Source organism: Saccostrea cucullata, unplaced genomic scaffold (assembly GCF_032062105.1).
Source record: "Saccostrea cucullata isolate Sc308-1 unplaced genomic scaffold, CSIRO_AGI_Scuc_v1 ctg9621, whole genome shotgun sequence".
Classification (NCBI taxonomy): Eukaryota; Metazoa; Mollusca; class Bivalvia; order Ostreida; family Ostreidae; genus Saccostrea; species Saccostrea cuccullata.
The window spans coordinates 9,735-24,773 of record NW_026924609.1 but is presented as its reverse complement, the minus strand read 5'-3'; the positions used below and the strand labels follow the sequence as shown (position 1 = coordinate 24,773).

The window sequence follows — 15,039 nt, the reverse complement described above, 5'->3', positions numbered from 1 at the left end:
GGAAAACGTAAGATTTTTCGGACTAGTTGTTTACTTGAAATTTATCCCAATTTATTTTTTTTAAAAAAAAGGGGGGTACCTAAAAATCTAAATTCATGTGCATATAATGTTTAAAATGGAAAAATGATACAAGAATTCTCAATTATAAATGTTAACACATTACGTGGAGCGAAATATTTTAGCGCCTTGTGCGTGCGAAATGGTGATGGAGCGAAACCCGCTGTTACCCTGTAAAGGGACGCAACTGCGTATTATGGCTGCTTGAGGATATGGAAACATTGATGTGGCGACTTGGCAAACATTCAGATTATGCATCATGGATTGATTCTCTTGAGACAAATATTTAGTTTGAAATTCCCTTGCGTATTTAACTGTCGACAGATGTGGTGGAAAGTTCAAGCACAAAGCTTGTTTACGAGGCTGAATTCCTTAAACAGGTGAAGTAATCTATATATAATCCGAATTTACTCTAATTTTTTCATTCTCATCCACATCTACATCTACTTAATACAGCATTCCATCAAACCTTATGATTATCATGATTATTCGCTGGCCCTGCGCAAACGGACCTTTAAATTTTAAACTTAAAAAGTATATAAAAAAAGAAAGAAAAAACTAAGTGACATGGAAAGTATAAATAAACTTAAGTGCTATGGAAAACAATTTACATTGTGCATAAAAAGGTGTATATCTATATATATTTACATTATGCTCTGATTAGCTCTATAAATATAAGAGTTATGGAACATAACTTGGGACCAGAGTTCTGAACTGGTCCATAGAGGCCGCTGCCACCACGGAGTGTGGGAGAGAATTCCACAAAGTCACTAGTAAAAGGGGAAAGAAACTAACATTCTGCACCTTGTAATGCAGGTCTAAAAAGAATACTCTTATTTAAAATTCATTGCTGTAGATTTTTTCTGTAATTTGATTAACTGTATAAAAACTGTTGCATACTCGTAACTGACAAGCTGCAAATATATTTATACCTTCTGTCAAGATATTCTTTATTGAAATATGTAATCAGTGTTTATAGAATATGATGAATTCTTCAGCTATTTAATGCAATTCTTCTTTATTTTAGGTCCAGGAAAGTTATCCTAGTATTACTTGTTTTGTGTGTTTTTCTATACTACATTTTGAGCTCATGGTTTACCACAGAGAAGCCGACAATTGTACCAGGTAGGTAATCCTGAACCAGCTTGCTAAAGGTTTATAGAGTTGTAATTAAGACTTAGCGACGCATCACCTCTAACATTCAAATTTAAAAAAATATGGCCTATTAAATCCAAAAATAGAATTAAAATGATTGATAAAAAATGGGCTTTGACATTTTCAAATGAAACACAACAATAATCTTTTCATCATATCTTCTTTATGTATTTGAATCTCAGCTGGTATTTTTTATTCTTAACCCCATAGACTTTGGGATAATTGGGTTAGACTAATCGTGTAACACACCGCTGTTTTTTTTTTTTTTTTTTCCAGATAATCTTGAATTTTGTCTACAAGAAAAAGTGGAAAGGTTTTCAGACTCCATCAACAGATATGATGTGTTTTTAAATCAGGAAAACCAAGAAAAAACATTTCCCCCATATGTTGGTAAGGTACCGATTTATGTATCAGTTTAATGTAAAATAAATAAAAATGATTGCTATACCTATAGATGCTATTTGTATATTAAGTTCAGGAAATTTATGTCATGTGTTTTGCAGGAAATGGAAAATTGGCAGCTTCAATAGACAGTGACTATGGGCTGTTTATCAGACTCAATCGAGCACTCTCCTTATCTGTAAAATACTACCCAGTAGTGTCCACAAAAATCATCAACAGCAAAGCAAGAGGTATGGTCAATATTTCTACTTCTAAATTAATTATATTGTCTTAATTAGTTTTATCACAAGTTGGATAAATCGCACACATACACTGCATATATATATATTTACATGTAAATGTGATGTCACAACTTCACAAATAAAAAGACTTTAAATGAACACCCAATTACAACTTACTAAGTATTCAAGCAATAAGAAATTAATAATTTACTGATTAGATGATTAATATTAATTTTGAAAAAAATGAAGCAACTTACCCAGCCCCCCTTTCCAATGTAACCCTTAAACATGTATTTTTGACAATTGTTTTTGTGTCCAATATTTTTCAGAGGCTACATTATTGAACATTAGAGATGGAATTGCTTACAGGCTCCAGACAGTTCAAACAGTAAGTTTATGAAAGAAATATAAATATTCTTAAAGTTTAAAAAAAATACAAAAAGTTCAAATTTAAATTAGCCAGAAAATGAATGTTTTTATAGTGCTTAGTGACAAATCATCAAAAACTGGTCAAAATGTTCTGATACCTATTCAATTTTCTTCAGAAATATTATATTGCTTTGAATTTTACAAATCTGCGTATTATTTTAATGCAGGGAGGTTGGAGGAGCAAGTGTAACTATGTGGAGAGTCGGTTATATGCCCACAGAGCCCGGCCCTCCGTGTTAGTCCAGGATATTCGTATTTCCAACCCTAGTGTAGGTCTATAAAAATATTAAATATGCAGAAAAATCAAAATGTTGAGAATATAATCTAAGTGTATTTCCTTAGAGCAAGGAAAGTGATCAGTTTTAAATCATATTAAAATTTTTTAGCTTAATAAAGTACATAGTACATGTATTACATGTATCATATGTATATGTATAAACTTAAAAATTACTGTTATTGTTTTAAATTACTTATTTAGACAGTAGTATATGTGTGTCTTGAATTTTGTTCAGTTAAAGTGCATATTGGAAAATGTTTTGCATGGCCTTTTTTTCTCCTTTAGAAAAGGCCATTGTTCCTTGAATTTGAACCATCTGGCCAATTCAATTGGAAAAACTCCAAAACTTTTCCTAAAACGTATGTTTTTATTGTTTCTTAATACGTGGTAATTCCAACAACTATTATAAAATAGTTTGCTAAAAAATCTTATTGTTTCTAATGCTGTTTTGATGATCACAAAGATAAAAATATTGTGATATTATAATGTATGTTGATATATATGTTGAAAAAATGCAAACAAACAAATAATTTTATTTGATTTAAAGTGAAACTGAAAAAAACTTTGAAGAGTACATGTATTTTGTTTTATGTGACATGCTTTAGAGAAACAGTGGGAGGTAAATCTATCAGCTATGAGGTGACGGAGGGGGAGGTAGATCTACCAGACAACAAATACCATGTCTACGCTGTTGTCGCATCCATCAGACTGCCTAAAAATACATTCTCCCTCAAGGCTGGAGAGTAAGTTAAATATATTAAATCTTCAAGTTTCCTCCACTTATAATATCACCCACCCCCAGTTATTGTTTCAATTAAATCTTTAAATTGTAATACAATAGTGGCTGTTATCACCATGTACATGTATAGTACATTTATAAAGCATAAAAATGTACCTCCTGTGTTAATTTCCTGTTTTTATTTGTGAAAAATAACATTTAATCAATTCCTATTAGATACTGAAAGTGAACTCTTAATACTTTTTAATTGGATTACAATGTTTTGTCTGTAGGACCAAACAGTATCAAGTATTGACTGTTGTTAACTACACAAAACCATATGAGAAAAAACCAGAGAAATTGACTTCTGTGATGTCATCAGGGGTAGAGAAGGTAAACAGGGTCTTCTTTACATAGTAATGAAATACACATAGTGATGGATTTAAATTTATAGAAAATGTTACGGACTTAAATAAGCTATACATGTAAGCTAAAAAAATTAGCAATTTGCAGAATATATGTCAATTTAACATTTTGATTAGGAAAACACAAAGGAAATAATAATTTACAAATAGAGTACTTTTTTTTTTCTTTCAGGAATTGAAAGATATTGTGAATATTGGAGCTTCAGCCTTGCAAGCTGAGCATGTGAAAGTTTGGAATAAGGTAAGATTATAAAAATACAATGTCTGTATATCCTTAATGGATAAAAATTAAATGCACATGTATCAAAAGACCTCAACATAAAAGATAGAGTTGGGTATTGCGAGTGAAAACCATATTGCGATATATTGCAATATTTTAAGTTGAATATTGCAATATATTGCGATATATTGTAGATTAATTATCATTAATAAATTTGTTCAGAAAGTTTAAAATGCTTTCAAGTTCAAAGACTATTTGAATTTATCTATAAATTTTGAAGGGGGCGGGGAAAAGACATTAATCGCACACATAATTTTAATAACTTTTAATCAAATACCAAGTAAAATTTTTAAAAACAAAATGTACTCATTTGATGTATTTTCAATTTGAAAAAAAAAGTTTATGCATAGTATATAATCTTTTTTTTTGGGGGGGGGGGTATTGAAATAGAACAAAATGTAACCTGATGAATAAAACAATACATATTATTTGAAAATTTTATGTGGTCACAGAATTAAATTAAAGTCAGAAAGAAATTGTGACCTATTTTCAGGCGTTTGGTGTTTTAGTCTGACCCGACCTAATTTCACAATATGACATACGATCAGGAACTGCACTGGCCTATTTCTATTGTTTTAATATACATGCTCCTGGTATAGCATGAAGGTGTTTAAAATGGCATGAAACTTGTTAAAAAATAATAAAAAGCAACACTTTATCAAATGAAAACATGGATGGCCATTTACTTGTAATATGTATCTTGAACTTAACATTCATCATCGTGACGTCGATCGTGTAGATTCCATGAGATTTTGAGAACAAAAGTACACATGGTTTACACCTTGTAGAAATGTTTTATATATTTTCTTTCTTAATAATTTCATTTAAAAGTCTTTTTATTAATAATTAAAATTATTTTAAAGTAAGATATTTAAAATTGCGACAGTGAATAAAAAGCTTCCTCTCTCTCTCTCTTCTCTCTATCTGCCTCTGAAAGTTGACGAAGTATTTTTTTTTAACTAAATTGAAAAGGCTTGGGGAAGTTACAAGTATTATTTCAGCAGTTTCTACAATAAAGGAGGTTTTTTATATATTTTCATAAATATCGTGAAATACCGGTATCTGATTTTCATATCGCGATATATTATCGCGGTGGATAATACCGCAATATACCGATATACCGGTAATATTGCACAGCCCTAATAAAAGAATAGCTTTCTTTGACAACTATACCAGAACAATCTTTTGGATAAAGATGTGTTCAAAACAAAAATTGCATGTATCGTAGAATAGGGTTCATGTACTTGTAAGTTGATAAGGATGGCAGTTTTTCATATGGAGACTCTGTGTACAAGCACTATGATACAGGTTTTGTATTTCAGATGTGGCAGAGTGGATTTGGAATCAGCCATTCTAAGGCCCAGGGAGCACTGAATGCTGATAAGATTAACACTACTATTTATTATGTACTTAGTAATGTCCCAGCCCCACTGTATGACTTACAAGTCACTCCAACAGAGAGGACTAAAATCCAGCAGGTGCTTCATTACCCTGACAGGTGCTACAATGGACACTCCACTCTGTAAGTAACTGAGTACAGGTGCTCCATTACCCTGACAGGTGCTACAATGGACACTCTACACTGTAAGTAACTGTATACAGGTGCTCCATTACCCTGACAGGTTCTACAATGGACACTCTACACTGTTAGTTACTGAATACAGGTACTCCATTACCCTGATAGGTGCTACAATGGACACTCCACTCTGTAAGTAACTGAGTACAGGTGCTCCATTACCCTGACAGGTGCTACAATGGACATTCTACACTGTAAGTTACTGAATACAGGCACTCCATTACCCTGACAGGTGCTACAATGGACATTCTACTCTGTAAGTAACTGAGTACAGGCACTCCATTACCCTGACAGGTGCTACAATGGACACTCTTCACTGTAAGTTACTGAATACAGGTACTCCATTACCCAGACAGGTGCTACAATGGACATTCTACACTGTAAGTAACTGAATACAGGTACTCCATTACCCTGACAGGTGCTACAATGGACATTCTACACTGTAAGTAACTGAGTACAGGCACTCCATTACCCTGACAGGTGCTACAATGGGCACTCTACACTGTAAGTTACTGAATACAGGTACTCCATTACCCTGACAGGTGCTACAATGGACATTCTACACTGTAAGTTACTGAATACAGGTACTCCATTACCCTGACAGGTGCTACAATGGACATTCTACACTGTAAGTTACTGAATACAGGTACTCCATTACCCTGACAGGTGCTACAATGGACATTCTACACTGTAAGTAACTGAGTACAGGTGCTCCATTACCCTGACAGGTGCTACAATGGACATTCTACACTGTAAGTTACTGAATACAGGTACTCCATTACCCAGACAGGTGCTACAATGGACATTCTACACTGTAAGTTACTGAATACAGGTACTCCATTACCCTGACAGGTGCTACAATGGACATTCTACACTGTAAGTTACTGAATACAGGCACTCCATTACCCTGACAGGTGCTACAATGGACACTCTTCACTGTAAGTTACTGAATACAGGCACTCCATTACCCTGACAGGTGCTACAATGGGCACTCTACACAGTAAGTACCTGTATACAGGTGCTCCATTACCCTGACAGGTGCTACAAGGCACCCTCTACACTGTAAGTTACTGAATACAGGCACTCCATTACCCTGACAGGTGCTACTATGGACACTCTTCACTGTAAGTTACTGAATACAGGCACTCACCCTGACAGGTGCTACAATGGACACTCTACACTGTAAGTTACTGAATACAGGTACTCCATTACCCTGACAGGTGCTACAATGGACATTCTACACTGTAAGTAACTGAGTACAGGTGCTCCATTACCCTGACAGGTGCTACAATGGGCACTCTACACTGTAAGTAACTGAGTACAGGTGCTCCATTACCCTGACAGGTGCTACAATGGGCACTCTACACAGTAAGTAACTGTATACAGGTGCTCCATTACCCTGACAGGTGCTACAACGGACACTCTTCACTGTAAGTAACTGAATACAGGCACTCCATTACCCTGACAGGTGCTACAACGGACACTCTTCACTGTAAGTTACTGAATACAGGTACTCCATTACCCTGACAGGTGCTACAATGGACATTTTACACTGTAAGTTACTGAATACAGGTACTCCATTACCCTGACAGGTGCTACAATGGACATTCTACACTGTAAGTTACTGAATACAGGCACTCCATTACCCTGACAGGTGCTACAATGGACACTCTTCACTGTAAGTTACTGAATACAGGCACTCCATTACCCTGACAGGTGCTACAATGGGCACTCTACACAGTAAGTACCTGTATACAGGTGCTCCATTACCCTGACAGGTGCTACAAGGCACCCTCTACACTGTAAGTTACTGAATACAGGCACTCCATTACCCTGACAGGTGCTACTATGGACACTCTTCACTGTAAGTTACTGAATACAGGCACTCACCCTGACAGGTGCTACAATGGGCACTCTACACTGTAAGTAACTGAGTACAGGTGCTCCATTACCCTGACAGGTGCTACAATGGACATTCTACACTGTAAGTTACTGAATACAGGTACTCCATTACCCTGACAGGTGCTACAATGGACATTCTACACTGTAAGTAACTGAGTACAGGTGCTCCATTACCCTGACAGGTGCTACAATGGACATTCTACACTGTAAGTTACTGAATACAGGTACTCCATTACCCTGACAGGTGCTACAATGGACATTCTACACAGTAAGTAACTGAGTACAGGTGCTCCATTACCCTGACAGGTGCTACAACGGACACTCTTCACTGTAAGTAACTGAATACAGGCACTCCATTACCCTGACAGGTGCTACAACGGACACTCTTCACTGTAAGTTACTGAATACAGGTACTCCATTACCCTGACAGGTGCTACGATGGACATTCTACACTGTAAGTTACTGAATACAGGCACTCCATTTCCCTGACAGGTGCTACAATGGACAATCTTCACTGTAAGTTACTGAATACAGGCACTCCATTACCCTGACAGGTGCTACAATGGGCACTCTACACAGTAAGTACCTGTATACAGGTGCTCCATTACCCTGACAGGTGCTACAATGGACACTCTACACTGTAAGTTACTGAATACAGGCACTCCATTACCCTGACAGGTGCTACAATGGGCACTCTACACAGTAAGTACCTGTATACAGGTGCTCCATTACCCTGACAGGTGCTACAATGGACACTCTACACTGTAAGTTACTGAATACAGGCACTCCATTACCCTGACAGGTGCTACAATGGGCACTCTACACTGTAAGTAACTGAGTACAGGTGCTCCATTACCCTGACAGGTGCTACAATGGGCACTCTACACTGTAAGTAACTGAGTACAGGCACTCCATTACCCTGACAGGTGCTACAATGGGCACTCTACACAGTAAGTAACTGAGTACAGGTGCTCCATTACCCTGACAGGTGCTACAATGGACACTCTACACTGTAAGCTACTGAATACAGGTGCTCCATTATAGCCTGACAGGTGCTACAATGGGCACTCTACACTGTAAGTTACTGAATACAGGCACTCCATTACCCTGACAGGTGCTACAACGGACACTCTACACTGTAAGTTACTGAATACGGGCACTCCATTACCCTGACAGGTGCTACAATGGACACTCTTCACTGTAAGTTAATGAATACAGGCACGCCATTACCCTGACAGGTGCTACAAGGCACCCTCTACACTGTAAGTTACTGAATACAGGTGATATGTACCACCAGCTGTACACAAAATATCAAGGATTTTGCTTCCATTCATGGGATCATAGGGTGGGATACCAAATTCTTAAATTTTATTAAACCATGAAAACTTCTCTTACTGAGCCAGAAGTGTTTTTAGGGGGTGGGGTTGGAGGGGTTGAATTATAACTTTTTAGAATTTGGTCAGTGGAAACATGTGTAAAAAAGTTTTCAATGAGTAGTGCACAGTATTTTTATCTGAATTCCGGTGTTTTTAAGGCTCCTGTACAGTGGGTCTGTTAAATCATCACGTACATATTATTGGTAGAAGTCCAGTCTGACCTATTTTGATTTTAGTCCTGTGTGGTTTTCATCTGAGGTTTGTGTTTTAGGCTGGCTAACACACTGTGGGCGGATGTGACAGATGAGGATGATATTGCCCGTGTGTCCACAACTTGGATGATCACTCTGGAGAAAATGGGCTGTGATTTCATGGTCAGATCAGGTTAGTTAGTCATTTCCTGTATTCTATATTTATAATTAGATAATATGGGTGCCTTTTAGTGATCACTACATCCATCTGTAACACCCATATTATGAATTATTTGATTTTTTGTTGAAAAAATATACTTGTAATCGGGTTGATTAATATCAAAGATGGTGAGGCAGAGCTCTATATATATATAAGTCTTAGAAAGACCAGTAAAGTTCCATAATCCTTGGAAAATTAAAAACATAAACCACTATGTAAACAGGTGCAGAAGGAGTTCTTCAGGCGATGCTGTTGAGTATGGGGGCCCTGAGATTTGGGGACAGTCACCTGGAGTTTAAGATGGAACCTAAAGATCTCCACAGGGACCTTTTTTTCCACCGAATCAATTACGGCAATAACACACATCTTAATATATCTGTGATAGTCGGGGAGGACAATAAAGCAAGTATCTACGCCGCTTTGGATCGTAATGATCGGCCATATTATGCCTGTGATGCAGGGTGCATAGATGCCCCTATGCAATTATCGTAAGTGTCTAATTTTTTTTCATTTTTTTTACGAATACATTTATAATGTTAAATAAAAAATCTTACCAGGTAGTCATTTTTGTTGTAGTCAATTTGTAATATGAATGGAAAATTAAAACTGAATGTACATTTATACATTATCAAATTAACTAAAGGTTTCATTGAAGTATGAAACTCAAACAATACATTTGAAGCACAAATTTATTTATTAAAAAAGCTTTTTTTCCAGCATTGTTTTTCAATCTAATAGCATTTAAACTTTATCAGAAAATAAACTTGATGTAATACATTTCTATCAAACATTTCTGGTGACTGATTTTTGTTCCTGTAAATTTCTAGGAGAAAGGTGCAGCAGTTTCCTGTGAAGTTGACAGAGCCGTTGACCGCCATACTTTACATCACAGCTGACAAAGTCCACATGGAGGAGCTGAAACATGTCCTGCATCTACAGTCCATCAAAGAAGGTAACCCAAGTCACATTCTATCCTAGAGAACATTATTTATACTGTACGTCAGTGTCAAAGTAACATTTATTCAATAATATTTTGTGAATAAAACATTTCTGTAAGCTTTTGGAAAAATTGTTGCTTAATGGGATGTTTTGATTACCTTACTTCTTCAAAGATTTCATTGTTTTCCTAACAAAACAATATTTTTCATGCCAAAAAAATAAAGAAATAAATTTAATAAAAACATACATGCTTAACCATAGAAAATGGCATATTGAAGGAAGCAAACTCAATCTTCATTAAAAAGGTTTAAGATCTGAGTAAGAGTAGTTGCCCTTGGTATTTTATACATGTATATATGGTTTATATTCATAAGCTTTCAGCATTATAGCCTGTTAGAGACTGTGGTGGGAAAAGAGTACAGTACAAGCCGTTTATTATCATAGCTTATTTGTCAGGCCAAAACTTTATAATAACCGACTATGATTATAACCATAGACAGCTTAAATTCATCTCCGAGGTCAGACATGAACATGACTTGATCAATAACATGCCTGCCGTTTTTACACTATATTAAATAAGTATTATCGTATTAATTTCATATTTTTAGGTTTATTTTGAAAAATAAGTTAGCTAATATATCATTTTACTTTTTTTACTTACTGTTTCAACATTTTGTATAAATAAATTCACTTTCCTAAAGCTTAATAATCTCCGAACTCAATCTTCTAGATGTCTTGGCATCCATCTTGTTAACTTTCATTTTGATCTACTTTCGTTTTTAGGTTCTATGATCAATTCAATCTATTAGTAATTCGTTTGGTTTTTTTTTTTACGTTGCAGTTTTAATGAAACACAAAACAAAAAGAGAAAATATCTATAAACAGTATATAAAAACGTACAAACGAAAAAAACATTTAGTTACAAAAATGTTAGTTCAACATTTCAGCTCTATAACACAAATTGCTTACCAACTACACAATATTTACGGTATCAAAATTATGTTACAACATAACAGAACATGAATTAAAATTGTTTAATTCTTTCTCATTCTTTTTCAACCTTCAAGCTATTAAGTGTCAGGGAAAATTCATCTAAAACACAAGCCCAATTATTTTCTTCCTTGCACCCAAGCGCTAATTACACTTAATGGTGCCATTTAATTGAAATTAAATTAATTCATACACTGATGTAAATCAAAGCCGCTTGGACAGGCTGGTTAAAAAGTTAATTTCACATCACTTCTGAATAAATTGGACAATTTATAATAATGTGATTAATTATGACCATTGATCAGGCAACAAGCGTAAGATAGCTTGGGTAAATTGACACTTAATTTAGATTCAACACATTTTGGTAAAACACATTTATTATCAATGTACAATTAAACAGTTAAACAAAAGAAGAAAAAAAGATTGTGGATGGCTTCCTGTTGTTGTGTAATGTACTTTGTGAAATAAACCAACTTCCAGTCATCGCTCAGGTAAAGTGCGCTGGAGTGTGACTAATCCCCCTCAGTCAAGCCATTGTGTATAGACAAGCGACAGTGCATGGGCCACAGGTGTTGACAGGTGTTATCTTTTGTTTTGTTAATTGTCTCCAGAGTGAAAAAGGTGTGAAAAAAATATTACGGACGAAATTTTTCTATGATAGTAACCGAAGTACACACTTTTACCTATGATAATAACGTAAGAAATTAACATTGAATTATTAAGAAATGGTTTTGTGTTTTAAATATCTATGATAAAAAACGGCCTATGATATAAAACAGGTATTAAATAAAACGGCTTGTACTGTATTACCGTCAAATGTGCTAACAAATGAAAATTATCTGGTCATTCTTGTTTTTTTTTTTTTAATATCTTCAAGTCCTCTATTTTTTCACATTTTAACCTACTTGTATAAATCCGTTTTCTTTTCAGCTCCCCCACACGAGCACCATGTGATAGCCCTACACAAACACGGCCACCATTTTGGAGGCCTGCCTCTGATATTCTGGATCTCATTAGCATTCCTTGTCATCATTTTCCATCTGTTCCTGGTCAAGTTAATTATTAACGAGTATTGTCAAGGCCAGGAGAGATTTACTAACAGACGTAAAGGCTACAACGTGTGAGATGGACGCTGGAGTTTTGTTATATGCCCTCTGTGTCTTTCCATCATTTTACAAGGAGAATAGACAATCTACAAAATCTAGAAAATTCATATCATTCCAATGGTGGGTTTAATTTTTTGGTGTTCATGCAAAGTTCATTTGTGAAAATATGCGACTTTAAGGTGATTAAGCTATGGTATATGTTATATGTATGATGTTCTTTAGTATCATTTTATTGTCTTTGCTATATGCACTTGTATAATCCTTGAATTTGCTACACATATACCAGTATGCATATTTCTTATTTAACAAAAGAAATTTTAAAACAATTTGAAAAGGTAAAAAGTTATTCACAGTGCAATGTGTTACAAAAAATCATATACCTTATAAGCAGATTTTTCTGTGTCGATTTAGTTTTGGCATTATAAGCAAGGGTGCTGAGATCGCTAAAATTAATCTTTGATGTAACATGCATACAATATAATAACTTAAATATTGATTTTCAAAATACATGTATTTGAATTCATTATGGTTTGTGCCTTTTAAGATTGAATTTGTTCATTTCTGAAGAAGGGAGAAGATATATAGTGCTTTTATTTATTTGTTTATCTGCAATTTTGTTCAAGATGTTTGGTGTGCATGGAAGAGAAAGATTGGAAAATCGAGCTTTTAACTGGCAGCTCCATTTTGTTCTTCAGTTCATGTTTGTTTTGTCTCTATGTTTTTTGTTTTCTGTTTTCAAGTATAGAATTAAGATTTACTTGTCAACAATTCTGAATTCCACGTATGTTTTTTTTCTACATTTCTCGCCATAATAATTACTTTATTATTATTCACTGTAGATATCAAATGTGATTTCTATATGTAAGTTTTATGTAAGATGCTATTTTGTTAAATCTCTTTTGTTTTGAAAAGTGTATGTCTCAGAAAATGTAGTTTTATTCATAATTGGTAGCACAACTATTTCTGTATGCATATAAACCTTAAGTTCATAATCAGGTTAGGAATACAAGAAAACTAAGACAAAACCACATTTTTGACATGTTAGAGCTAGATAAGAAAGGTCAACTAAATTCCTTTCCTTCTGTAATGAATTAACTATTCAGACAACAATACTTGTGTTGCAATGCAATTTTTTTAATGTATTTACTGGCCAGTGGTACATAAGATTCTTTTTCAATGTTAACTAAAATAGTTTTTCAAGCTGTGTAAGTGAAATATTTATGTTATGACAATTATAGTTTATATTTTATGTACGAGTTGTAATACATGTAAGTCAAATTGTTTAATGTAGTCTGAAATGTACATTTGAGAGATTTTAACCTGCTTGTATGTAGAAACGTTGTTTATGTAATATGAAGTATATGTGCAAATGATGGTTTGAATGTGTTGGCGATTACACTGTTTAATTGCTGAAGATATAGGTTTTGTACACATTTCTGTAAATGCACTGTGTACCGTGGGTACATGTATGATGTATGCATGCAGATGTATACTTGTATATAAACAGATTTGAGGGTTTGCATTTTATATGCATATCTAAAACAGTTTTAAAGTTTTCAATAGCAGAAATGGATACAGTAAAACAAGTTTATAGTAAAGTAGAGGGACAAACTACATGTAGTTTGAATGGCATAATACTATGTGACAATTGAGTTTATGTACCAGAAATGCAGATGAGTAAATCGTTTTGAGTTTGCTGCAGGTGGGAAATCATAAAAAGCCTGTTCATTATAACCATGTTTTACTGTGTACATTGTTTTACTGTGTACATTTGAAGTTAATAAATATTATTAAAAGTTAATAAATAAAACCTTCAGCAATGTGTTTTAGAGGGTTAATGAAATCGTGTCAATTTATCTGTTGTAATTTCATGGTGGATATGAATTCTTGGGCCTCTCTTGTACCTCGAAAACAACGAAAATTACATCCCCCAGAAAATTTCTGATTTCACAGAATTTTACAAGGATTCTTTGAAAGTTTAATTCAATTTATTCAGTGGTATAAGAGGAGTTGCAGATAGGGGATTGGTACCCCAATGTGTAACAGACGGACGGACGTACAGACGGACGGTCATCCCGATCAATATATACCCTCCCACTTTTCAAGCGGGGGGTATAAAAATTATGTGATATTTTCTTTAATAGATATTATTCATCAAGGTGAGCTTCGTAATATTTGTGTGAAACAAAACAGGTAATTGGAGAACTGGTTTGTATTTCAAATTCGCGTGACTACAAAGATCAACCAAATAATATCTATTGACTTACTGACAATAAAGTTATAATTTTACAATGAGAAATAAAACAGACGTTCTTATTACTATAGTAGTAATTTATCTCATACCCCTTATGTAAACATTTTTACCCAACGTTCCTGTGTTAATGCCTTCCGTCTATTCAGCAGGGGGTATTTATTTCCCTCTTATAGTAACCCTAAGAAAACTGTATTCCACCCTGCATTATGCATGTTTTCCTTATAAATTAAAATCAATTGAAAATGATGAGTGTCGAGTTCCAATTTTCAAGATCATTTCTTGTACACACCAAAAATCAGTCGTACAATATCATGAATATAGTGAAAAGAAATACTATCAGAGCAACAAACATACAATGAAAACACTAAAAGTACTGTGAACACTGAGCTCACTAAATGATAACCTCCGCTTCCTATATAATTGCGAAGTCGATGTTTTGCTCTGAGAGACCCGAAATAACAAATAAGTGTCAGATCAAAAAGTAAAATTGGAGGTGTATGGCACGCCAAATTCACAAAAAT

General features: G+C 34.6%; 1 protein-coding gene across 4 annotated transcripts; it reads left to right on the top strand.

Moving 5' to 3' along the window:
- The first annotated feature begins 261 nt into the window (after positions 1 to 261).
- Positions 262 to 14,084, top strand: LOC134266836 (uncharacterized protein KIAA2013 homolog). Of its 4 annotated transcripts, XM_062749049.1 has the most exons (17): positions 262 to 437; positions 1,085 to 1,182; positions 1,489 to 1,602; positions 1,716 to 1,844; positions 2,165 to 2,223; positions 2,432 to 2,533; positions 2,827 to 2,900; positions 3,147 to 3,284; positions 3,553 to 3,652; positions 3,857 to 3,925; positions 5,287 to 5,442; positions 5,691 to 5,710; positions 6,699 to 6,722; positions 9,090 to 9,202; positions 9,453 to 9,717; positions 10,057 to 10,181; positions 12,089 to 14,084. In XM_062749049.1, the coding sequence occupies exons 1-17, from the start codon at positions 310 to 312 to the stop codon at positions 12,280 to 12,282; spliced, it is 1,908 nt and encodes a 635-aa protein (XP_062605033.1). In that variant the 5' UTR covers positions 262 to 309; the 3' UTR covers positions 12,283 to 14,084. The 4 variants fall into 4 exon arrangements, with proteins under 4 accessions (XP_062605033.1, XP_062605034.1, XP_062605035.1 ...); XM_062749050.1 differs by lacking the exons at positions 5,691 to 5,710; positions 6,699 to 6,722 and adding an exon at positions 8,411 to 8,454; XM_062749051.1 differs by lacking the exons at positions 5,691 to 5,710; positions 6,699 to 6,722 and adding an exon at positions 5,505 to 5,548.
- The last annotated feature ends 955 nt before the right edge of the window (positions 14,085 to 15,039 follow it).